We start from the raw sequence: 27,517 nt of genomic DNA, 5'->3' as shown, positions 1-27,517 counted from the left end.
ATACCCTGACACATTGGATAGATAAAATGCTTAACAGCAGGATTATAAATTCAAGTGTGGGGAATGCAAAAATCAGGAAAACGGTAACTAGAGGCACACCTCAAGGAGGGGTGCTCTCGCCGTTACTTTGGCTACTGGTTATTAACATCATTTTGAGGAAATTGGACGGGATAGGTACCAAAGTTGTAGCTTATGCGGCGAAGTGGTGATATTGATCTCTGGAAAATTTCCATCTACGATCTCTGAGCTTATGCAAAGAGCCTTACTGACGCTGTCACGCTGGGCCAGGGCAAATGGTCTTGGTGTAAATCCAACGAAGACGGAACTGGTAATGTTCACTAGGAAGCGTAAGCTCGGTGTTTTTGTTCCACCAACATTGGATGGAGTGCAACTTCACCTCTCTCCCGAAGCAAAGTACCTCGGCACAATCCTGGACTGTCAACTACGATGGAAAAGGAACGTTCAAGTGTGGGGAATGCAAAAATCAGGAAAACGGTAACTAGAGGCACACCTCAAGGAGGGGTGCTCTCGCCGTTACTTTGGCTACTGGTTATTAACATCATTTTGAGGAAATTGGACGGGATAGGTACCAAAGTTGTAGCTTATGCGGACGACGTGGTGATATTGATCTCTGGAAAATTTCCATCTACGATCTCTGAGCTTATGCAAAGAGCCTTACTGACGCTGTCACGCTGGGCCAGGGCAAATGGTCTTGGTGTAAATCCAACGAAGACGGAACTGGTAATGTTCACTAGGAAGCGTAAGCTCGGTGTTTTTGTTCCACCAACATTGGATGGAGTGCAACTTCACCTCTCTCCCGAAGCAAAGTACCTCGGCACAATCCTGGACTGTCAACTACGATGGAAAAGGAACGTTGAGGAGCGGGCGAAGAGAGGAATGATTGCACTCTATGCTTGCAAGAACTCCATTGGGAAAAGCTGGGGACTAAAACCATCGACTATACACTGGATGTATAACACTGTGGTGAAGCCCATCTTATCCTATGGCTCTCTTGTTTGGTGGAACTGTCTGAGCCTCAAGTCGACATCAAGTAGATTAGACAAGGTACAAAGAGCCGCCGCGATTTTAGTTACAGGAGCCAGAAGGAGTACGCCACAAGCAGCTTTGAACGCAATGCTGGATTTCAAGCCTTTGGGCCTCAGCATTAAGTGTCAAGCTGCGCGTAGCGCCCTACGGCTACATGAACAAAAACTCTGGCGGACCTGTACCTTTGGGCATAGTAGTGTTCTGAATGAACCAGGTATAGCCCTGGATCAACGCATTAAATTAAGCGACTACATATCACCAATTCTTAGATTTGACGATGTAGAAGTCGTAATTCCTAGTAGAGACGACTGGAAACGAAGTAACCCTCCTCTGGACGGTCTGGCCTGCTATACAGACGGATCCAAGATGGAAGAAGGCACTGGGGCAGGCGTCTACTGTGAAAGGTTAGGCCTTGAGTTAACCTACAAGCTGGATAGCAACTGCAGTGTTTTCCAAGCTGAAATCTTCGCGATCTGGAAGGCAGCGGAATTGATAAAAAGTCTGGATGCTGAGGTCGTTGAACCGGTGACTATCTTCGTGGATAGTCAAGCGGCTCTTAAAGCCATCAAATCTTGTCACATCAAATCCGAAGCCGTCCTCAAGTGTAGAACAGCTCTGGAAGAACTTAACCGTAGCTATCGGTTGTGTTGGGTACCAGGACATTGTGACATTTTGGGTAATGAAAGAGCGGATGAACTAGCTAGACGAGGATCTCAATCCACTGATCTAGAAACTGATGACTCAATCAAACCACCCATATGTCTTTTCTATAGGAACTTTGAGGCGTTCTTTGACGAAACAGCCTGCGAACTTTGGCACAACGAACCTAGGTGCAACGTGTCAAGATCCATTTGGCCGACTCTGTCTACCAAAAGAACGCGCCAACTATTGAACCTGAGCAAAGCCGAAATTAGAGTGGTGACAGGAATCATCACTGGTCACTGCAATATCAGGGCCTTTACTAGTAAATGGGACCTCGATGCAATTGATTATTGTAGACTCTGTGTTGACGAAGAGGAGACGGAGACAATTGAGCATCTCCTGTGCCAGTGCCCAGCCCTTGCTTACAGGCGGCACAGACTAATGGGGGCTCACTTTCTGCCTAGTCTCAGCCTCTTCTCGGCAACCGAACCTGCTCTAATCTACAGCATAATTAGAAGCATAAAGTGGTTAGGAGCACACAACCTTGGCACGTAACACTTTTCTGTCAGACTCATAGGACCATCGACCCTCACTCTTCACTCCTTTAATTTCACAAATCTTCTCTCCCCTACAGATCTATCCCTTGTCTCTTCACTTCGCTGCTTCTCTTCTTGTGGATGATCACAACGGACCTAACCGGTCTCAGAGTGTTGCAGTCATACACGTGACTGCACATCCCCAAACCTAACCTAACCTTCCGCCGGCCATAGGTAAACTAAATGCTACCTGTAGGAAACTCCTGAACGAGCGGAAAATCTGACAATTATTAATTTTCTCCGTCATTTTCTCTCTCTCTATATATATATATATATACATATATACCTTTAAAAATTGTAATATGTCTTTTCGACTTTAAACATCTTATTCCTTTCTGTATATATATATATATATATTTATATACATGATATGAGTTTTCAGCTTATTTTCTTCTTGTATTGTATTTCTCTTATCTCCCATTTCTATCTACAATCAATCAAAATAATAATCATATAAATTTACACTTTTTGCCTTATTTATCCCGCTGTTTCTGATCAGCCAACACATGTTTAGATATAATCAAAGAATTTATGAATTGTAAAAGGAAATGTTTTAATATATATACATGCATCTCTCTCTTCGTTTTGTTCCCCTCTTTCATGTTCGTCTTATTCATTTTTGATGTCTTCTGATTACAATATTGGTCAAATAATTGGCAATAATGATTATTTCAAAGCTGCTTTTACTCCGTACCAGTCTCTTTTTAAAATTGGTTTTTTAAATTGCCGAAGTATCAAGCCACCTGGTAAATTGGATGAGCTTCGTTGTATTCTTAGGGATAATTTACTTGACTTGTTTGCTATATCAGAGTCATGGTTGTGTGCAGATATTCCAGATCTCTCTGTACATATACCCGGTTATAAATTTGTCCGAAACGATAGAATTACATCTTCCAGAGGGGGTGGAGTGGGTATCTATGTTTCCAATAGTTATAAATATAAAAGAGTTCTTATGGTTTCTGAAATTGGCTGCGAATCTATTTTTCTAGAGATGTGTTTTGGTGATGTTCGGTTTTTATTTGGCACAGTATATCTTCCAAGGGGTGACTTGGCCGTCTTTGAGACAAACCACAATGAAATTCTTTCCAGGTATGCTAATATTATAATTTGTGGTGATTTTAATTGTAACCTTTTTTAATACCAACAAGGCTACCCTGGTTCGATCAATGTGCACAAGACTCAATATGACTATCGGTCATAATTGTAGACCAACTCATTTTGATTTAGGCTCGCGAACAACATCTTTAATTGATTTTTGGCTGGTTAGCGACATCGATATTTTTAGTTTCTCTGATCAGGTTCAAAGTCCTTCAATATCTGACCATGCCCTTATTTTTGCCTGTGTCAAGTTCCCTGTACATTGTAAAACTGAGTATATTGAATATCATGACTTTCTAAATATTGACTGGAGTTTTGATCAGGATTCTATTCTATTCTTGATTCCCTTTTAAAGAACCTATTTACTTTTGTTCCTCTTGTCCGCAAAAAACTTTCGTATTTGAATGACCCTTAGATGTATTCGAGAAGAGTTGTTTTTTATCGTTCGCTTCGAGACCTTTCTTTTTCTGCCTATCTTTCGGATCAGTGTACCAAAAAATGGAAATCATATTGTAGCCTTCGAAACAAGGCCAAAAGCATTATACGTATTGAGAGAAGTATACACTACTCTAAAACATTTTCTCGTTTGGATTCTGCTGTACTGTGGAAAGTCTTAAATGCCTCTGGTTGTACTAGAGGTCAGGATGTTTGTTTTAGTGTTAACATAAATGTGATCAACGAATCATTTGCCTCTCCCTCGCAAAGTGACGATCTAATTAATTTTGAGGATTTATTTATTTCGGATGATAGATTTTCTTTCTGAACATGGTTTGTTGGAAGCTTTATGTAAGGTAAGATCTAGATCTATTGCTGTAGATGGAATTCCCATTAATTTTAAAGAAATTTATCACGTAGTTGCACCTTTGATTCTCAATTTGATTAACTCAATTTTAATGTCGTCTACTTTTCCAAGGATTTGGAAAATCGCACGCGTTGTCCCTATTCCTAAATCCCGTACAGTTAATGGACCTGATGACCTTCGTCCCATTTCAATACTTCCTGCCTTGTCGAAAGTGACGGAGCACATAATACAAAAACAGATGATTGAGTATACATCTTCTAATTTATTTAAATCTCAGTATGCTTTTCGACAGGGACATAGCACATCGACTTTGCTCATACATCTTACGGATACAATCCGAAACAATATTAATACAAGCAGGAATATTAATACAAGTGGTTAGGAGCACACAACCTTGGCACGTAACACTTTTCTGTCAGACTCATAGGACCATCGACCCTCACTCTTCACTCCTTTAATTTCACAAATCTTCTCTCCCCTACAGATCTATCCCTTGTCTCTTCACTTCGCTGCTTCTCTTCTTGTGGATGATCACAACGGACCTAACCGGTCTCAGAGTGTTGCAGTCATACACGTGACTGCACATCCCCAAACCTAACCTAACCTTCCGCCGGCCATAGGTAAACTAAATGCTACCTGTAGGAAACTCCTGAACGAGCGGAAAATTGTGAAATTTAGAATTGCCAAAGCTGACAAACTTATTGTTGATCTTACAATGCCGGATGGACGAAGAATTGCTAAGGATGCTGCTGGCTGCGAGGCTTTGCTTAATGATTCTAGTTCTTCCCAAAATGCAGAAGTAGTTCCTTGTATATAAACTGTATTATAACATTAATTTATACATGTCTGTCCGAAAATTATCAAATTTCTCCTTCTCCTTAGTATACAAACTGTACTATAACATTAATTATTTTTATATATTTCTGTCTGACAATTATTAATTTTCTTCCGTCATTTTCTCTCTCTCTCTATATATATATATATACATATATACCTTTAAAAATTGTAATATGTCTTTTCGACTTTAAACATCTTATTCCTTTCTGTATATATATATATATATATATATATATTTATATACATGATATGAGTTTTCAGCTTATTTTCTTCTTGTATTGTATTTCTCTTATCTCCCATTTCTATCTACAATCAATCAAAATAATAATCATATAAATTTACACTTTTTGCCTTATTTATCCCGCTGTTTCTGATCAGCCAACACATGTTTAGATATAATCAAAGAATTTATGAATTGTAAAAGGAAATGTTTTAATATATATACATGCATCTCTCTCTTCGTTTTGTTCCCCTCTTTCATGTTCGTCTTATTCATTTTTGATGTCTTCTGATTACAATATTGGTCAAATAATTGGCAATAATGATTATTTCAAAGCTGCTTTTACTCCGTACCAGTCTCTTTTTAAAATTGGTTTTTTAAATTGCCGAAGTATCAAGCCACCTGGTAAATTGGATGAGCTTCGTTGTATTCTTAGGGATAATTTACTTGACTTGTTTGCTATATCAGAGTCATGGTTGTGTGCAGATATTCCAGATCTCTCTGTACATATACCCGGTTATAAATTTGTCCGAAACGATAGAATTACATCTTCCAGAGGGGGTGGAGTGGGTATCTATGTTTCCAATAGTTATAAATATAAAAGAGTTCTTATGGTTTCTGAAATTGGCTGCGAATCTATTTTTCTAGAGATGTGTTTTGGTGATGTTCGGTTTTTATTTGGCACAGTATATCTTCCAAGGGGTGACTTGGCCGTCTTTGAGACAAACCACAATGAAATTCTTTCCAGGTATGCTAATATTATAATTTGTGGTGATTTTAATTGTAACCTTTTTTAATACCAACAAGGCTACCCTGGTTCGATCAATGTGCACAAGACTCAATATGACTATCGGTCATAATTGTAGACCAACTCATTTTGATTTAGGCTCGCGAACAACATCTTTAATTGATTTTTGGCTGGTTAGCGACATCGATATTTTTAGTTTCTCTGATCAGGTTCAAAGTCCTTCAATATCTGACCATGCCCTTATTTTTGCCTGTGTCAAGTTCCCTGTACATTGTAAAACTGAGTATATTGAATATCATGACTTTCTAAATATTGACTGGAGTTTTGATCAGGATTCTATTCTATTCTTGATTCCCTTTTAAAGAACCTATTTACTTTTGTTCCTCTTGTCCGCAAAAAACTTTCGTATTTGAATGACCCTTAGATGTATTCGAGAAGAGTTGTTTTTTATCGTTCGCTTCGAGACCTTTCTTTTTCTGCCTATCTTTCGGATCAGTGTACCAAAAAATGGAAATCATATTGTAGCCTTCGAAACAAGGCCAAAAGCATTATACGTATTGAGAGAAGTATACACTACTCTAAAACATTTTCTCGTTTGGATTCTGCTGTACTGTGGAAAGTCTTAAATGCCTCTGGTTGTACTAGAGGTCAGGATGTTTGTTTTAGTGTTAACATAAATGTGATCAACGAATAATTTGCCTCTCCCTCGCAAAGTGACGATCTAATTAATTTTGAGGATTTATTTATTTCGGATGATAGATTTTCTTTCTGAACATGGTTTGTTGGAAGCTTTATGTAAGGTAAGATCTAGATCTATTGCTGTAGATGGAATTCCCATTAATTTTAAAGAAATTTATCACGTAGTTGCACCTTTGATTCTCAATTTGATTAACTCAATTTTAATGTCGTCTACTTTTCCAAGGATTTGGAAAATCGCACGCGTTGTCCCTATTCCTAAATCCCGTACAGTTAATGGACCTGATGACCTTCGTCCCATTTCAATACTTCCTGCCTTGTCGAAAGTGACGGAGCACATAATACAAAAACAGATGATTGAGTATACATCTTCTAATTTATTTAAATCTCAGTATGCTTTTCGACAGGGACATAGCACATCGACTTTGCTCATACATCTTACGGATACAATCCGAAACAATATTAATACAAGCAGGACTAGTGTTTTGGTGTCACTTGATTTATCTAAAGTTTTCAACTGCGTTCGCCACAAGACTATCGTTGTTAAATTGAATAGACAATACAATTTTTCTATGTCTGCATGCAGACTTATTTATTCATACTTAGTTGGTAGATCTCAATTTGTGAGTTTAAATGGAGCTTAGTCCAATTTGATTGATTTGTTTTCTGGGGTTCCACAGGGCTCAGTCTTGGGTCCATTATTATTTATCCTTTACATTAATGATTTGCCTTCTATATTTAATCCTCGGATTTTTGAAACATTTATTTATGCCGATGATGTATTTTTGCTTTTTTCTGGATGTGGTAATAGTGTTGATATCTTAGAATGTGGTATAAATTCTAGCTTGGATCGGTTCCTACATTGGACTTCTTTAAATTCGTTGCATGTTAATACATCTAAGACGAAAGCTATGATCTTTAAACCGTCTAATCGTTCCAGTATTGAGTTGGACCTCTTTGTGGGGTGTGAACGAGTTCAAATAGATGAGAATTATAAGTGTCTTGGTATAATATTGGATACTAAACTTAAATTCAAAACACACATTGATTCATTGGATGGTAGAGTCTGGGGAACTCTACGCAGGATTAGGTCTACCAATATGTATTTCCCACCTAGGGTGAAAACTATTTTGTCTCATTCACTATTAATGTCTCAAGTTACATACTGTATAGAAATTTTTTCCGGTACTTCTGCTGTTATAATTCAAAAACTCAAACAAATCGTAAACACAATAGTCAGGTTTGTTTATAACATTTGAGTGCGAGATCATATATCCTGCCACGTTCAGAACTTCTTGGGTTGCTCATTTCATAACTTTTTTAAAATATCGCAATTTGCTTCTATTCTACAATGTTATTAAAACTGGAAAACCTGTCCCCATATGCAAAAATTCGTTAACTACAAAAAAAAAATAGCATATATAGATATGAGGGTATAAGTATACATCAAGTGTTTAAGAAGTAATCATTTATTTTTCTTCGAAGTGTGAAAAAATACGTAATTCCAATGGAAGCTGATTCCAACTCCTGGCAACACGAACCAAAAATGATCTCTCAAATATAGAACAAGATATCCTCGGAATAACCAAATTTGGGTTTCTCGTTGACCGAGAAAAGGTAAAAGACTGTCGAAATGAATAAGGAATTCCCCTTTTGACCATATTGTAAAAAAACTGCAAGTTACATCTGTCAACATAAGACATAAATGGAACTCCCAAAAATTGCTGAGTATGTTCAGAAATGTGATGCCGTCTACCCAAGTTGAAAACAAAACGAACTATGGTGTTTACTAATCTCTTCAGTCTCTGCATATTACAAGATCGAGTTCCTGAAATAATTTCTAAGCCATACCGTATATTTGGCATCAATAGAGCATGTGCTAACCTTATTTTAACCCAATGTGGAAAGTACACACTACAAGAATAAATTTTACGTAGAGTACCATAAACTTTGGAGTATATGTGGTTAATATGCAAACCAAAATCCAAATTTTTGTCAATATGAACACCCAAGCACACATGACTGCTCACAAATTCAATCGTATGTTGGCCCAAAACAATGTTAAGATTAAACTGAGAACCTCCAAACAAAATGGCTTTAGATTTTGACGGGTTAACCAAAAAGGAATTTCTATTTGCCCAATCAAATGTTCTTTCTAAAGAAGAATTTATTTTTGCTTCTAAAACATCAGGACTGTCCTGTTGTGCATTAAAAAGAAGAAATATGTCATCCGCGAAAAAGAATGGAGTACAGATATCGGAGTCTAAATACTGAGAAAGATCATTTAGATATAAAATAAATAGCAGGGGCCCAAGGACAGATCCCTGTGGGACACCAGATTTCAAAGAAGCAATTTTAGATCTTACACCATTGATTTCAACAAACTGAGACCTATCTGTCAAGTATGAAAGTACCAAACGACATGCAGACTTTGAAAAATTGAATTGTGTATGCAGCTTATTGATCATTATTGAGTAAGATATAGAGTTAAAAGCCTTGGTCAAATCCAAGCAAACTAAGGAGGACATCCTCCCTATATTAGCATTACATCTAACCATATCAGTAACATATAGCAATAATGATGTGGTATTATGACCACTACGGAATGCATGCTGGTTATAAAATAAATCATTCTGAATTTGTAACAAAATCTGCTCCTTCATCAAATGTTCACACACCTTCGACAGAACAGGTAAAATTGAAATAGGTCTTAAATCGTTGGGAGAAAGTACCGATGATGTCTTAGGTATAGGAATAACCCGTGCTTTTTTCCATGCTAACGGAAAAACAGATGTTGTAAGAATACTATTCATCAAATCCAAAACGATTCCAGAAACATAAGGGAAAATAGCATTCAAAAATTTCAATGATATGTTATCCACACCAACAGCCCTCGACTTTATTTTTTTAAGTGCCAGAACAACATCTTCAACGTTTACACATCCAAAAGCAAATGAATTATCCGTGTCAGAAAACAAATTGAAATCAACATTATTATAAACAATAGAATGAACATTATCAGAGAAAAAAGTATTCAGCTCATCTATGTTACCATCGTAAAACGTACTATCATCACCAACGCATCCAGACTCCCTAAGTACCTTCCATAGTCCGCTTGTATCCATACCACTAAACTGCTTCATATAATGCCTTCTTTTCTTCTTACGAATAATAGATTTGCACTTGTTCCTATACTTAGTATACACTTTCCAGAGTCTATCACATCGATTCTGCCGATAAGCTTGATATGACAAATCTCTCAATGATCTAAAAAAACATATCTCATTGCAATCCATCCAGGTATCCACCTTTAAGGGTAGCCTCCTTTTCACAATCGGAACAAATTTGTGTAAATCATTAATTAGACTAGAAAGCACATCACACTTAACGTTAACATCACAAGTGGCATAAAATGTGGAAAAATCATAACCCGATAGATAGTCCAATAACTTATCCCACTCAATATTAGTGTAATCGTGAAAAAATACAAACTGTTCTGATTTCTCAAAATTTATGTGAAATGAAGAAAATATGAGAGCATGATGCGACATTACAGGACACTGCATCTGGCCAGATGAAAGGATGTTCAAATTAGGACTCACAAGCATAAAATCTATTAGGGAAGATGAACCGTGCGCGACATCAAAATGAGTGGGTCTAGAGTTATGATGAATAGAGAGACATAACCTCGAACAAGAAAGACGGAAAATAGATGACAATGAAGTATTGAACAAGTTTGTGTTGAAGTCACCAACTACAATAATATTCTTATATTTTAAAAATATTTCAGAATGAAGTTCTTCAAATATTGAGACATCAGCAGGTGGTGGTAAATATACAACACCAAATAAAGTTGCAAATTCACCAGTAAAAATTTCACAAAACAGGGACTCACATTTTCCCAGAACGGATGTTTTGTACACAACTTTAAACCTAATCTTATTTGATATATATATACAAACACCACCACCTCTAGAACATCTACGATCATTTCGCACCAACGAAAAGCCGGGAATTTGCACCGAACGCGTGGAAACAGTGGATTTCAGCCAAGTTTCTGACAATCCAATTGCATCCAGATTAGATCCTGCAAATAGAGATTTAAGTTCCTCAAACTTAGAAGAGTTTACAGATGGTCGCATACTCTGACAGTTCAAATGACTCACATTGAAAACACCATTATTTCCACACAACTCAGAATTTATATATGAGCTATTGCTAATTATAGGACCTATATTTATGTCAAAAGACATTAAAAATGAAAAAGGATTTGATGGGGAACCAAGAATTGAAATTACAAATTGAATAATCCAAATTCATTTCTAAAATCATTAATTTACACTTTTACATTCAAGAAAGCATTGACCATTATTAAATATTTGAACAAGTAAAAACTTATTATGTTTGGTTAAAAGTAATGAGATCAGAAATCATATATTATAAAATTAAATTAATATTTAAAGCAAAATAAATTCATTTTATCTAAATATGTATATTCACTTGGAATGGTATAACAAAGCAGCATTTCCATAAGTCAAATCACAGAATCACTAGATGAACGCAAAAGATCATTACACTCGTCAGCAGTGCAGTAAATTTCCTTTCCATCAGGCATCTTCAACTTGGCCAGCAGCTTATCACCATTCAAAACTTTAAATTTAATCACCATTTTTAGTCGCAAGAGCTTATGACATATAGCATTCAAATAACTAGCAGCAGGGGTGTGATGATCGTTTAGGTAAATTCTGCTCTCTATATCATTACCGTCTCCATTCAGTATGTCAGATACTTTGAGTGTACGAGTTTTAAAATACTGTGCCATAATCGCATCTCGCAAATGAACACTATTCATCTTGACCAAAATCAATTTACGGTTGTTAATATAACACACATGGTTCACGTCTTGAGTTGATACATTAATTTTATAGAAAGTTGCAATTGCCACAGCAATGTTAACAAGATCAGTTAGTCCACCAGGCAAGCCACTGACAACAAAGTCAGCTCTATTCAGTCTGCGATGTAAGACATGATTCTGCATATCCAGTTTAATAATTTTGGCATTGGTATTTGACTCAACAACATCTATTCTCTTGTTGCAGTCTCTAATATCCGCTTTCATTTCACTCAAGCAGGAAGACATCTCACGTTTAATGTCATCCAAGGTATCCCTTATGGCAACAAGCTCCGTCTGATTTGAAGAAATAAAATGATCAAACTTTTTATTCAAATCACGAATATCAGAAGACACATTCTCATCATCACATGCCCCACTCAATCTCCGCTCACAAGAACCGCAAACAAACTAGCTTTGACAGCTCTCAAGGCTTGTAGATCACTTTCAGACAACTTAGCACATGTCGCATGGAGCCAATGGGAACAAATTTTGCACTTAATGCTGCCTGACTTATTAATAAGTTCATTGCAACAACCACATTTAATACCCTTCGTGCTTGGCATTTTGGTAAAAACAGCAACAAATTATCCAAGTAAATAGTCACTGTTACAAATTCAGCAATACAACTTCAGCAACAGCAGCAACAACAAGGCATTGAATAAATTATGCAATTTTAAAAGATTTAATATTCGATCCACTCCAACGAAAATCGAATTAATTTCAATCACTCTTATAATCAACAATTAATAGAATTCAGAATTATCACAAATTATCTCATTAAAGTCACAGTTGAGCCAATAAAAAACGAAGAAATGATCAGCTGCTAAAACACACGTCTTTAGGGCATAGCGTTGCCAGATCGACCCGATTTGAAAACTTTTCATCAATGTTCGAGAAGTACCAAGATCTAGAAGAGTTTGTGTCATCGCCGCCAGTTTCTGCACAGAAACGCAAGAGATCTACGAAAAATGCGCCAGGTAAAACTTTGCCTAGTCGTAAAGCCTCGGTTTCTGCTGGGAGTACTGTATCACGAACAGTTTCTGAAAGTGTCATAAATACAACTGAATCTGTTCGTGGCCAGTCGTATGCTAGTGTTGTGGCGGAGGCAGCTACTGAAGCCAGAAAGGATACATCGGAAGGAATAATAATCCCTAAAACCACGAGTGTTGCTATCCCCAGATTGGAGACAACTACTCATGGAATACAGGAGTTATCACTTCCTTCAACTGATGCGTCTTCAGTGGCTGCTCCCGTGGCTTCAACTGGTATAATCCCACAAACCTCCCAAAGGCCATTAGTAACGGTTCCAGCCATGAAAATGGTATTTGTATCTAGGTTTGCACCGGATACTACGGCTGATGATATAAATTATTATATTAAATCAAAAATTGAGGGAAGTTAATTTTTACGGTGCTTTAAGCTTCGATCAGTATATTCAGAGAGTAGGTCTTCATTTAAAATATTAGTGCATGAAGATATAGTTACAAAGTTGATCTCGAGAGATTTTTGGCCTTCTAGAGCATTCGTAAAAGAATTTCTATAAAGGATAGAAAATTTGGCTCGATTGCCTCGTAAACCAGAAACGGCTTCAAAAAACTAAATAATTTTCTTACTATTTGCTACCAGAATGTAAGAGGGTTAAATACAAAGTTTATATGCTGATAGCCATGGTTTTGATTATAATATTACAGTATTTTCTTAAACTTGGCTTAAAATATCTGTGTTTAATAGTGAAATTCTAAGTTCAAAATATCAAATTTTTAGAAAAGTTCGAATAAATAAAATAGTTGGCGGTGTCCTCATCGCAGTAGACGCGAAATATTCCGCTAATGTAATCCAATTAAATCATTTAACTGATATAGAATTTGTCGACATATCCATTGAATTGGGTAAATTTAAATTATTCGTCACTTGTTCATATATTCCTCCTTCATCGCAGCTTGATATCTATAATCAGCATATATTAGCAATACAATCCATAATTAATAAAATTAATGATTCGGACGGAATATTAGTTGTTGGAGATTTTAATATGCCATCTGTGAAGTGGCTTTCATTGCCAGAGTCAGAAGGTCTTACTCCATTGACATTGATAAAAATTTAAATCAATTTACTTCTGAAATTATTAGTCGATTTTGTGACATTAATCTCCAACAAATAAATAATATAGTAAATATTCATGAGAAAAATCCTTGACCTAGTATTCGTTAATCATACACCATATTTTGAATTAGTTAGAATACCTCCTATTTGTATTCCTGAAGATAATTATCACCCAACTTTATGTATATCCATGATACATGATTATTTAATTTCTAAGAGAGTAAGAGTCCTATTGATCTCGAGTTTACAATAGATACATTTTATGTTACTCTAAACAAATTTATTTCTGAATGTGTTCCTACTGTTAGAACTAGAAGCTCTGATAGACATCCATGGAATACACGCGAATTGTCAAGTATAAAAACTCAAAAAATAAACTTTTTAAAAAATATAAAAAATCAAAAAAAAAAAAAAGCTATTCAGTTGCTAGATCAAAATATACAATAGGCTAGGCTATTAGTGAAGGTAACAAAGACTTTTGGGATGTCAGCATTGATAAGCTTGTATGACAATATCTCAATTGGAGGAAAGATATTAAACCGATAAAAAATATAAAGTTGATCGATTTTTAGTCAATTTCGTTATTTAATTTATAATTGAACCTAAATTATTAAAGCAATTGCAAATTTATATATAAATACAAAGATTCCACCTTGCATCATAGCTATTCTGAAACAAATTCTTATAAATATAATATATATATATAGATTAGATATTTAAAACATGTTTAATAGCCTAGACATACGACAGCCTTAATTTGCATTAACAGCCTTAATTCAAATTAACTTGTACATTATCCTCATCTTTATGTGTGTTAATGCACAAAATCAAACTGAATTTATACTGAATTAGGCGATTTCAATATGGCAATGCTGTCGAAAATTAATTGTTTCTTGTCAAATTTATTTATATTTATGAAAATAAAAATAAGAAATGAAGGCAAATTTCAACCATTTTTTAAACTGGGAGCTGTTTTGCTGAGATCATAGTTGCTATTCCTCCTTTATGTGATGTATCTACTTCCTAAGATGTAATCTTGAAAAATATCGAAACAAATGTACATCCTACACACAGACTAACATTTGTTTTGAAGCAAAAAAACTGTTTCGTAAATTCAGAAACGCTCGTCCGTCAGGGGTAAATATTAATTCAAATTAAGGAATTTTTAATGCAAATTAAGGCTGTCGTCTGTCTATGGTATAAACATGCATTTTATCATGACTATAGACAAAGAATTATTAAAAATGATCTTAAGACTTTTAAAATAACTTGAATTTAATTATAGGGATGCGTTTCAAATCTTCACTAATAATAATTTATTTATTACATATTTAAAATTTTGTTGAATTTTGATATTTTGGTTACATTTTTTGATTAAGGGAACCCCCCATTCTCGATTTTTTATTTTTAAGATTTTAAATGGGATGGTATAAGAATGCCAATGCTTATTATGGTTTGTAACTTTGCACATATATATTTGAAGATTGAAAAAGGAAAAAAAATAATTTACAAAAAAGTTTTGTTGTTGTTTTTTGTGATTAAGAAAAAGTCCTTATTTTTGATTGCGGGCATGATAACTCCTCACTGGAACATTGGAATCCGAAAATTCCAACAGGGTTAGAAAGAGTACATGTCTGGCTCCTGTATGAACTAGGATTATTGACTTCGCACAGCAATTACAAAACGTCCCAAATTTTGAAATCGACCGGATCATTAGTTTTTGAGTTATCGTGCCCGCCATTCGCAGAAGCGCTGTTGGGGAAAAATGCATTTTAAGTTTGAGAAGCCCTCTTGCCGTCACTTGACGCTAGCATAATAAATCGGCTATATCTTCAAAAATTTTTGAGATTTTCACTTGAAATTTATAGGGACATTCTTGAATTAGTGTAGGTTCGAATTAAATCAAAATACAAAATTCAATTTTTTTTAAACCGAGGATTTGGGGGGGGCGTGTCCCCTTAAGAGACATCGACAATAGTATTACTTACACAGCAAAATGTGTTTCTTGTACAACTACATTTGATGTTACCTTATATTATTATACCATGGGATTGAGTTAAACATTAAAAGAAAATTCTGCTACCCCAATTCCCCACATGTCCATAGGAGAAAGTCTTAAAAAAAGGCCAAAGGCAGTCTACGTAAAAAAATTTTAAATTAAAAGAAAATTCTGCTCGCGTAGCCAAATATCAAATTATAAGATATTTATTTTTTTTTTGAGCCCCTACTTGCGGAGGTACGAAGTTTCAACCATATTGGAGTAAATATATTTAATTAAAAATTGGGTTATTTTTGGAACTTAGAATTAGCACACACCTAAAGGGAAAATGTATTGATTAACCCCCGATTCGTTTGGAATATTTTTAAATTATTTTTTATTCAAAATGCTAATGTTTCCTGTACTAGAGCGATTAAGCGTGAAATTTGTGATATATAACAGTATTTATGAAACAAGTCATATTTTAGGGGGCACGTAATTAGCATATCTTGAAATTTTTAACTTAAATGCTGGTAATATTAAAAAATCTATACAAAAACAAATTGTTGTTAACAAATTAAGTCTAAATAACCCTTTTTAGGTGAAAATATTAAAAAGAATTAGTAAAATCTATTAAAATTGGCAATAATTTGTACTGTAAACCTAAAATTGGGAAAGTCAGCCTTTCTATAAATTTGAGATAAAAAAGGGAATGGTTGAGAGAATAACTAGAAATCAAAAGATATTTATCAAAATAAAAAAATAAAATGCGAGGAAACATACATTTTTAATGACATTTGTAATATCAAATCAGTTGTTTTGGTAGAACAAAATAGATTTGGTCGAAAAAAAGTTATCAGTCGAAACAAAAAGATCATGAATAGAGATGTATGTTGACCAGTATAAAACTATAATACACAGCGAAGACTTTTCTGATTTTTTTCATACTTTTTTCGTGGGAAAATGTATGAAGTTCCAAAAATGCACCAATTTTGATTATTTTTTCATTAAAAAATTTGCCTTTTTTGGCCATATTTCAAAATAAGCATGTTTTTCTTACCATTTCTTTGATTCCTGATTACAACAACACTACATTTTTTCGGGGGGAAAATGTTTACTTCCCGAGATATTTGGTTCCAAAGTACCCAAAAATGCACCAATGTTGACTATTTTTTCATTCAAAAATTTGTATTGATTGGCCACCTCTCCAAGAAAAAAATATATCCCCATAATTAGGTAAAAGTGCCCACATCTGTAAATAATCTCAAAAAAATCTGATAATTTTTACTAAAGTTAAGCCCAAAATGGGGTGATTTTCGTAACGTTGGAGCCCCAAATCTCAGGAAGTACACATTTCCCAAAAAAAAAATCGTTATCAGGAGAGATACCTATGAATTTTTGTGAGAAATGACCTTAAAGGAAATATAAGGCAATTATTAGAATATGTATGTATGCACATTTAAGGAACTTTCTGGCCTTTGAATTAAAAATGTATTAACATTATTTCGTCACAGCATACATTATTTATTTCAAATATTTAAATTGAAAGGGGTTCCTTTTCAAAGTCAAAAATATTTCCGTTTGTATCCTGCCACAAACACTTAGTGAAAGATTTACAAATACTTTTAAATATGCTGTCCGCCATTAATAGTTACAAATTCTAATTAAACATTATTTAATTTGAATCGACAAATTGATTCTCTAGACTAAATTCTGTATGCTTTATTTGCGTTATATACACAATAAGTACCTGAACATCTTCGTTCTTAAGTTCATCAATAAGAACTGCAATTGGGTACAGGGAATCATCCACAGTTTTATCACTTGTCGCCATTGAAAAAATATTTTCACAAAGAAGTGCAGTACTATTAATTAATACAACTTCTTTATATTTATTTAAGCACAGTATCCGTGATTATGCTTTATTTAGAGAATTTACGAATGATGAGACTAGTCCGAATTCACTCGTAGCGACGACCTTACGGCGCTGCCAGATTGAAAATCGAAGAAACATTCCGCATACATCTGGTAGGCCAAATATTTGAAAAGTTGCCAACCTTCAGATATATCGCCACCAATGTCGCGTTTAGACTATGCCATTTAACGTAATCGATTTCTAAATCCAAATGGTATAGAAAGTATTAAAAATAAATTAATAGTACGTTTAAATCTAACCGGAATAACCACTGGGTTATTCAAATGTCAATTCCTTTGCATATATGACAAATAATTCCGTCTAATGTATATGCCGTTTTTATTTAAGTTGTATGGCGCAAAGTGAACAAATCGCATACATAAAGAGTTGCCTTTTTACATATTTTGTTGTTATCAAAAATTGAAATGAATAAAATAAATAAAATAAACGACATTTACGTTAGAACTTTTTACCGGGTTAACCAAGTTTACAAGGATTTATTTGACATATTTAAAATGGAATTGACAATTTAAACCCACTGGTCTAACGAAATCCGGTACAAAGTAAACGTACTATTACGCACAGCTACATTTGGTTCTCATGGGGTATCAAATCTTCCTACCTTTAACATTATTTGTGTTTTTTGGCGGGTTTTTGAACGAATTCGCTTCAATTATCGAATTCTTTTGGGGTGTAAAACCTACTTACCAAAAATTAAAGAAAGTTCCTCTTCTTTTTCGATATTAAATTTTCAAACTAGAATGTATGCAATTTTGAATACTGTTGTACAGTTAGGTACACTGTACGAAGCGATTTTTTTGATGTTTAACGAAAATATGTGTTTTCTCAGCGTTAGATTTTTTATTTTTTTATTTTTTATTTTTATTTATTTTATTGCCACGAAAAAGCCATCTGGCCAATAAATATCGCAACAAGCCAAAACTACAAAAGTGTACTTCACATTATAAAACGTATCTTATAGCTATACAGTATATATCTTAATATAAATTATTAATTCTAAGTAACAAACTTTAAAGCATATTTAAATTCATTTTAAAACTAAACAGTTCATATACTAACATAATATATGGATTTTAATTAACAAACTACAAAGCAGAAAAGGCTCCCCAGCCATGTAAAAATAAAGCAGTAAAGACTATTGTTGGTAATATCTAAGCAAAAGAACTGAATAAAGTCGCATCTACCATTAAAAATTAAAAAAAAAAATTAAAAAATACATTAGTCCAGCATGTAATTAACAGCAAAATCTTCAAACTTGCGTTGAAATACACTGCGCGAAAAAGAAAAATGTCGTAGTTCAACAGGAAGTTGATTCCACAAACGTGACGAACGAATAATAAAAGATCTTTCATATAAACAAGTGGAATAGCGCGGGAAAATTAACTGAGTGTTCCTGGTAGATCTAGAGAAAACAAGTCGATCACGCAGGACACCGGGAAGATCTAACGTGACAGATTTATATAGAAATGAAATAACTCTTTTCTTTACGAAAACAGAAAACGGTACTCCTAGAAATTCAGCCGCATAAGCTGAAACATGATCTGATCGACGTAAATTATAAACGTACCTTACAACCATATTGAACAATTTTTCTATTTTGTTAAAATGCTCATGTGTGGTGCCAGATACAACTTCTATACCATAAGAAATAAGCGATATTAACAGAGAATTAGCAAGATTTCTCTTTACAAATCGTGGCAAATAGAATTCAGTTGAGTATAATTTTCGAAGAATATTCATTACTCTAGGGTGTAGAGCATCAATATGAGCAGAAAAATCAAGTTTGCTATCAACAATAACTCCTAAGCACTTTATGCGATCAACAAACTCAATAATTAATCCATTAACACGTATATCTATACTATTGAGGCGACATAAAGGACCATATCCCATTGCTTTTGTCTTTGTAACATTTATTACTAGGTTATTATTACATAACCAACGCGATACTGCGGACAAGGTATTGTTAATGTTAAACTCCAATAGGGAACTAGATTTGCCATTAAAAAATAAGTGAATATCATCGGCATATAAAAACGGTCGACATCCGCTATTATGTAAACAGTTACCAATGTCATTCACGTATAAAACAAAAAGAAGGGGACCTAAAATTGAACCTTGAGGTACACCACTGTATATATTAAGTTTATTAGAAGTCTTGCCATTTAATGAAACATACTGGGAACGCCCAGACAAATAGGAGAGAACTAAATTACAAGCTGTATTATCAAAAGCATAATTAGATCGTAGTTTTTGAATTAGTCTCGAATAATCTACACAATCAAATGCCTTGGATAAGTCCAAGGCCACGAGAACACCACTTTCACCTCCATCAATTGTCTCTCTGATAAGATCAGTTAAGTCTACTAAGAGAGATGTAGTACTGAGCCCACGCCTGAAACCATATTGGTATTCATTTATATATTTCCGCTCATCAATAAATTCTTGAATTTGCTCCAATATGAGGTGCTCGGCAACTTTTGAAAGTGCGGGTAAAATGCTTATTGGTCTCATATTTTCTATAGTCGGTGTTTCTTTAACTTTGGGAATGGGGACTACTCTAGCAACTTTCCACGCTTGCGGAAAGACCGATGTAGTAAACATAGTGTTAAAAAAGTGGGTCAAATGCCTAGATATGTATGGGTAAATCAGTTTTAAAAATTTAATAGGTATACCATCTATACCCACAGATTGGGACTTAACCCGCTGAAAAGCTTTAAAAACATCAATTTCAAAAACACAATTAAATGATAAAGTATATTCTTGTCTATCAATATCGGGTAAATCTACATACGCATTGCTAATACTGTTGTTCTCAGTAAAATATGAATTTAAAACATCAACATCTAAATCAGTTGTAAAGTTAGTGTCACTACCAACGATACCGCCGGAACGAAGCTGTCTCCAAATCTGTGTCGCGTTTAACCCATTAAAATATTTGACGTAATATTTCTTACGTTCATTTCTAAGAACACTCTTAGCTTTGTTCCTAAGAGTGCGATACACAGCCTTATTCTGCTGCGTAGGATATTTTAAATAGTTCCTGTAGGCAATATCTCGCAATGAACTTGAAAGTATTATAGGACTACTGTTTAACCATGGTTCCATGCAAGACACTATACGTTTTTTAACAATAGGGACGAAAGAAAATAGATTCGCAATAAGGAAATCAAGAAATGAAAGCTGTGTATCAACATCAGATGTTCTATAAATAGTACCAAAATCAACTTCAACTATATAATTATGTAAACTGTCCCAATCAATATTTTTGTAGTCACGGTACTCAAAAAAGTGTTGTGTGGAAGTAATATTAACATCGATGGCACCGAAGATTAAGGAATGATGTGAAATAGAAGGAACTTGTACTTGATCGTTGAAAACGAAAGAGCATGATTGGCTATAAGCAAAATAGTCAATTAAGGAAACAGAGTCCGTAGCGATATTCAAATGCGAAGGCAACGAGTTATGACCAATGGAAAGACCTAGACGGAGGCAAATACTCCTCATTTCAGAAGATTTGGAAATGTCGAATAGGTTGCAATTAAAGTCGCCGGCAATAACAATATACTCGTATTGAGATAAAATTTGTTGGTGTGTCTCCTCAAAACTAGATATGTTGCCGTGTGGCAAATACACCACACCAAATAAAATCTTTCTTGAATCTAAAATAATTTCGATAAAAATAGACTCGCAAACACCAGGATTATCAGATCGAAAAACTATCTTGTGCTTAAAACCATTTATAACGTAAATACCCACCCCTCCTCCTCTAACACTTGGACGGTCATTGCGGACGAAAGAGTAACCGGGTATAGAAACAGCTTTCGACGATATATAGGGTTTCAACCAAGTTTCAGAAACAGCAAAGAAAGTCAGACCACTGTTACACAAATGTCTTTTAAGTTCGCCTAAGGTGGTGCTGTAATTAGACGGACGAAGGCTCTGGCAATTTAGATGGCCGAAAGACATATAGTTTTTATATGGACTCAATCTGTTCTTAAGATAAGACGAATTACCAACAATAGGACCAAGATCACTATTTGATAACATTGAAATATGACAAAAATGTAATGGTGGGGAACCAAATTGCTAGTAAAACTGAGATCATGATGAAATTTTTGTAAAGCAACAATCAAAAATGGAAAAAAATAGTTTAAAACAAGAATGAAGAAAAAAAATTAATTATTCAAAAATATTCACCCCAGGAAAAACTATAAAAACTACTCGAAAATCGCCAAATATAACTAAATATGCAAAAAAAAAACAGTAGCAGTAAACGGTGGGGGGGGGAGTTATAATAATGAAGAGAAAGCATCTTGTTACAAAAGACTCTCACAATCACCGATTCTCAGAACTCGTTCATTTCCGTCAGGAAACACAGCATTCACTGCAGGTTCATCACCATTAATCAGTACGAACTTTTTTAGTTTGCCTTGATTTCTAAGCTTCCTACAAACATACATTAACCTAGCAGAAGCAGGTGTGAGGTGGTCGTCTAAATAGACGTTAGTTTGAAGATTGCCGCCGATAACAGCATTCAACTTTATTGGAGGCCCCCGACGATAGTTAGCCATAATAGTGTCCCTTAAGAACACAGAATTAAATTTTACTAAAACGGACGTACCACCAGCGAAATAACAGCAATGTTGCATATCTATTGGATTAAGGTAAACATTGCATATAGATGCAATTCTAGTGACAACGTCACTAATATTACGAAGTCCATTAGGCAATCCATTAATTACGACATTCGACCGATTTAGACGACGTTGAAGAATACCGTTCTCTATCTCCATCTTCTCAATTCTTCTCTGAAGAGCATTTATAGTGGAAATGGTGGATCTACATATTGCCATTTCTCCTTTAATGTCATCTAGCGACGTAGATATGGAGCCAATCTTGTCCTCACACTTCTTAACATCGTCAGTAACTTTGCGCAAACCATCCAAAAATTCCTGACGGAAAGAAGCAACAACACCATCCACAACGCTTTGAAAATCGACGACGTATGCTTGCATTTGCTGTTCAATTTTAGATTTCAACGCTGTAGCCATATCATTAACTACTTCAGTTACATGGCTTATAACATCGTTATCACCGGTCGAAACAGCATCACTACACGAAGGTGTATCCTTTTTAGAGCAGGCATTACACTTGTACACCAACCCTTTCTTAGATTTGACTTCGCTGTCACTCATACCAATACATACTGGATGGAAGTAATTTGGACAATCTGAGCATCCCACACTGTAAACTTTTCCTATCGTTTTACGACAGATAGGACAAGTATATATTTTTGGTTTCATTGCCGGCGCCATCGTTACGTCAAATCAAAATGTAAACAAATGTCGTATCAAAACAAACAGCAAACTTCTTCTTCTTCTGTTATGTGGCGCAGCCGTGCAGCCGTTGTTTGTTTTTTTAACAAAACAGCGAAAATATGTTCTAATCAGCAAAACTTCAATTGACAGCAGTGCGCAACGTAAAAAACTTTATTAACAACGCTTTTTTTACTATAAAAACTGTATATTAATCGTGTTTAATAATTTTTCCCGAGAGCAACGCACAAATTTAGCAATTCATTTCAGTGTTGCCAATATTACATTTTAATGTAGATCATAAAATATGTTATTTATAACCAAGACGCTTTGTATGCGTATACCTTTCAGATAATCAGTGCGTTGTATTGTCGCACACAGAGCGTTTTAATGAGGAATTCATAAGGGTGATCATAATTAAACCAAGTCTAGTTATATATTTTCATATTTTCAAATATCAAGCAAACTCAGATAATGTGTACATTTAATTTTGTATCGTAGATAAAATCTTTATATATTCGGAAAATATAAAAAAACTTAGGGTCCTCAATAGACTACGATAATTATTATTATGTTGCTACGTCACCATATACCATAAAGTCCCGAAGGTTGTATAATAATTACCTCAACAAGATTAAAGATAATTTCAAAACTAATCCGAAATCATTCTATGAGTTTGTTAAGTTAAGGAGTTTGTAAGAAACTCTGAAATAGCAGAATGTTTTGCATTTTTTTTTGCCCACTACTTATTCATAAAGAGTTTGAACAATTACAAATTAATATCCCTATGAAATGTCCAAAATAGATCAAATATATATCTTACAGAGTAAAGATGCTACGAACTATAAAGGAATTGCAAAATTAAGTGATGGCCTACAATAATCAGAAGTACACCCTTCTTCTGAGGTGGTATCGCTTAGGTTAACCGAAGTATGTTGCTATTGCCCTTGATTTAAATAAAATTTAATAAATAATGAATAACCAGCCGCATCTCTGTGCGATGGTTAATGACCGGCCGGCAAAAAGAAAATGCTCCGGATATGCCGGCCGCCAGATAAAAATGTTGAGTTTCGGTGTTGCCACTGCAAATTATAATGTATGCGGACCTAGAATTAACAATGTTGTGTTTTATGTTTTTTTTTTATGTTATTGGAAAATCCGAAGGCACACTTTTCAAAATTTGATGTCTGGCCTCCTCATCCAATTACCAAAAGGGAGCCAGTGAAAATTATCTTGGGATAGAATTGTGTGATCCCCAAAATACCTCCGCAGGAGATCCAAAAAAGAACAAAAATCCCCTGGTGCACCACCTGCCAACATTCCACCAGGCAGGAAATTTTGGGATTGATGAATAAGGCAAGCCTTTGATGAAGGTAAAAATATTATTAATACTGCAATCCCAATTGGTCCGTTTTTGTATTTAAATATTTAAAATCACAATATATAACGCTACAATAGTCAGTAGTCACACGGGCAAATTTTGTGTTAAGTAAATTGAGGTTATGGGCGAAGGAGTTGAGAGGAGAGGTTTACAGACATACTTGTACTCCGCAATTCTGTTTTGTTTCTGAAAACTGAAGTTGGCTGCAGAAAAGTTTTGCATTTTCTTTAATTTTATGTTTTCTGTCGGCAAACAAACACCAAGGCAGTTAATAAAATTAAAACCTTTTGCGAGGAAAAAACACATACTATGTCTTCATTCAAGAGTTCCTTTTATAACTAAGTTTTTTTTTCTTTTAATTCAATTTTTTAATTTTCATGAACAATGCTCAAACGAGAAAATAAGTGTGTAAAAGAATTAGAAAATTCATAAATTTGTGTGTCTAATGGTGTTTTTAAACGATATGTATTTTACATATGTGCTGTCACTTATTTCATCCATATGTAATTCCTTATGTGTGTCAAAATTAGCAGCATACACAAAACATTTATTTTTTGTGTTCAAATTGGCATATGAATTTTACATATGACATAACCTATAAACAATAAAACACTTTTATTTTTTTTTAAATCTACATCATTTTTTTTATTAAATACCTATAAGCGAAATAATAATTTGTAATTGTTGCCTTTTCATCTTTTTCTTTGGCTTGCAATTGAAATATTTTCTTCCAACAATGTGTTTCATTCAAACAGCTGATTTCCTTATGTTTCACATACGAAAATAGAGCGCGCCCTATTCGAAAAAAATAATACATATGTAATTGCATATCGTTTTGACACATTGAAATTTCCGTATGTTTCACATGACGAATTCGAGTTGCATATGTAAATAAAGTGACAGCACATATGTAAAGTACATATTGTGTAAAAACACCATAAACAACAATGAAATTTTTAAAGAAATTGAGACGAACATTTTTCATGAAATTTTGCTCGTGTAACTACTGACATAACGATTTTAATTTAAATATAAATATTTAAAGTGTTTAGTATAAGTTGTGTTGTATTGTTTATTTGTTTATGTTTTTTATGTTAATAATACTAACTGAAAGCGTGAGAGTAGGGTTTCCCAAAAATAAGTTGTGTTGTATTGCTTATTTGTTTATGTTTTTTATGTTAATAATACTAACTGAAAGCGTGAGAGTAGGGTTTCCCAAAAATAAGCATAAGTTCGGCGGTACAAAAAAAAAAGAAACTGTGAGAGAAGTCTTATAATAATTCCCACTAACAGAGCTCTATTAGGCAGGGTGAAATAATTAATCCGGGTACCAATTGATGAAACTAGGTGGTAAAACAGGGGTAATCTGAGATACTGTCTCATGAAATCTTCTGGACAATAGTATTAGTAATCTCAGGTTTATGTTCATTTGTGTTTTTGTTAGATTTTTAAGAATTTGAAATGAAGTTCTAAATTTATTAGGAGGGGGGAAATGTGGTGCAAGTAAATGGTATAAATGTTTAATTTTAGGATTTTAAGGGTGTGGAAGCAACAACACCACTTGCAATTTGAAAATTAAAAGAAGAATTACAACAATTTCATTATTTTTGCAATGCTGTAATCTTCGGGAAAATAAAAAATTCCCCCAAAATACAGACATTTTATAAATAATGTTTGAATTCCTTTTTTTAATTTAGATTTTTATAAATATAATACTGTTTTACCCTTGTTTTGGATTTCAATTATTCGTTAAAATGTATGCGCTACGGTTTATTGCAACCTTGGGTTAGCGCTTTTGACGTTTTATCGAATAATTAGTTGTCATTTTTTTTCCTCCTCATTTAAGCATCAAGGAGTATCAACCTGTCATTCGGACAGACACCACGCATATTTCTGCGCACAGACACATATTGTTACCACCGACCAACCCACCAAATAAACATTGAACTTTTTACTAAGAAAACTCTTGTGCTTTTGTTTTATTCCTTCCTTCGACGCATTCGGCGTACCGACTCCCATCGGCAGATGCCCTCTGAGCTAAACATTTGGTCCAATCGAACCGTATTCATCAACTACACTAGTTGGAAACACTCATCTTGAAAAATTATGCAGTCCACAAATTGTCATAGGTACGTATAGTGCAGTGTTTGTGAGCCCGCGAAAGTAAATTGTCGTGTCAATAACAAAGCACTCGGTTTTACAACAACGCATCACCTCTTTCGTTTCTTTCCCGCCTATAGTTGGTTTTTAATACTTGCATTCGGCAGCATCATAACCAAAACAAAAATATCGTAGTCGCAAAATTCGTTGAAATTCTTTTTTTGTTTGGTTTCTATAAAACAACAAACAACAACTAAACATTGTTTTTGAAGAATTATTTTTCTCCAAAAATTTCATTTGTTTGTCTCCAATAATATTGCTTATTGTTGTTGTTACATTTATTCTCATTTTTTTCCTTGTAACAACATTAAAACTTCTAGCTTGTTTTGTTGTTGAAGAATTATTTTTTTCCGAAAACTACAATGTTATTTCATTTGTTTGTCTCCAATAATATTGTTACGAATATAACTTTAGATTTAAGTTAATTTAGATGAATTCCGTTAATTTAAGAATTTGAGTTGTAACGTAAATTTCTACTACGCAGTTTATTCGAATAAATTCACAACAACTACTGTATAGATTTTTCTACATCCCTCCATTTCCTCTTTCATTGTCTATTTTGTTGTTGACGTACAATTCCTGTTAAACGTCATCATTGATGATCGCTTAATTCCTCTTTCTTTGTTACTCCCTCGCCTGTATATGTGTTGTTGTTATTGTTCACTCAATGTAAGTTTGTATGTGTTTGTTGCATTGGTAGATTGTTCAAATGCTAACAGATTGTTCGTAATCTAGATGTTACCAGATCGTCTAGAAACTTCTGTAGCGACAGGCAAGTCTCATATAAATAGAGGAAATGGCAAGGCAGTTAGTCAGTTGTGAATCAGATCGCGAATTGAAACAGTCAAGTAACGTAAAGCTGTAAAGTGCAAAGTAAAGTTGTGTCAATAAAATCATTGTAATAATCGTAATCAGAAAGAACCCGCGTTTTATTTAGTACGAACTGTATTGGGAAATAAAACAACGTCTACACGGGATTAAGTAAAATCTAAGAACGTAACAATTGGTGTCGGAAGTGAGATTACGATAATACTACGATGAAGTTTAAGGATCTACGAGTG

The 27,517-nt window shown here is 34.4% G+C and overlaps 1 protein-coding gene across 1 annotated transcript in view; it reads right to left on the bottom strand.

Moving 5' to 3' along the window:
* LOC133336189 (serine/threonine-protein phosphatase PP2A 65 kDa regulatory subunit) overlaps positions 1-17,495 on the bottom strand; it is a 30,970-nt gene extending 13,475 nt beyond the window's left edge. Inside the window, exon 1 of the mRNA XM_061544477.1 lies at positions 17,412-17,495. Within this exon, the coding sequence (XP_061400461.1) occupies positions 17,412-17,495 (84 nt within the window). The remainder of the gene's footprint in view (positions 1-17,411) is intronic.
* Positions 17,496-27,517: the final 10,022 nt, after the last annotated feature.

Source organism: Musca vetustissima, unplaced genomic scaffold (assembly GCF_032173495.1).
Source record: "Musca vetustissima isolate MV318-11 ecotype Yass unplaced genomic scaffold, APGP_CSIRO_Mvet_v1 utg21295, whole genome shotgun sequence".
Classification (NCBI taxonomy): Eukaryota; Metazoa; Arthropoda; class Insecta; order Diptera; family Muscidae; genus Musca; species Musca vetustissima.
The sequence above is the reverse complement of the archived record's forward strand: the minus strand, read 5'-3'. Positions and strand labels throughout refer to the sequence as shown.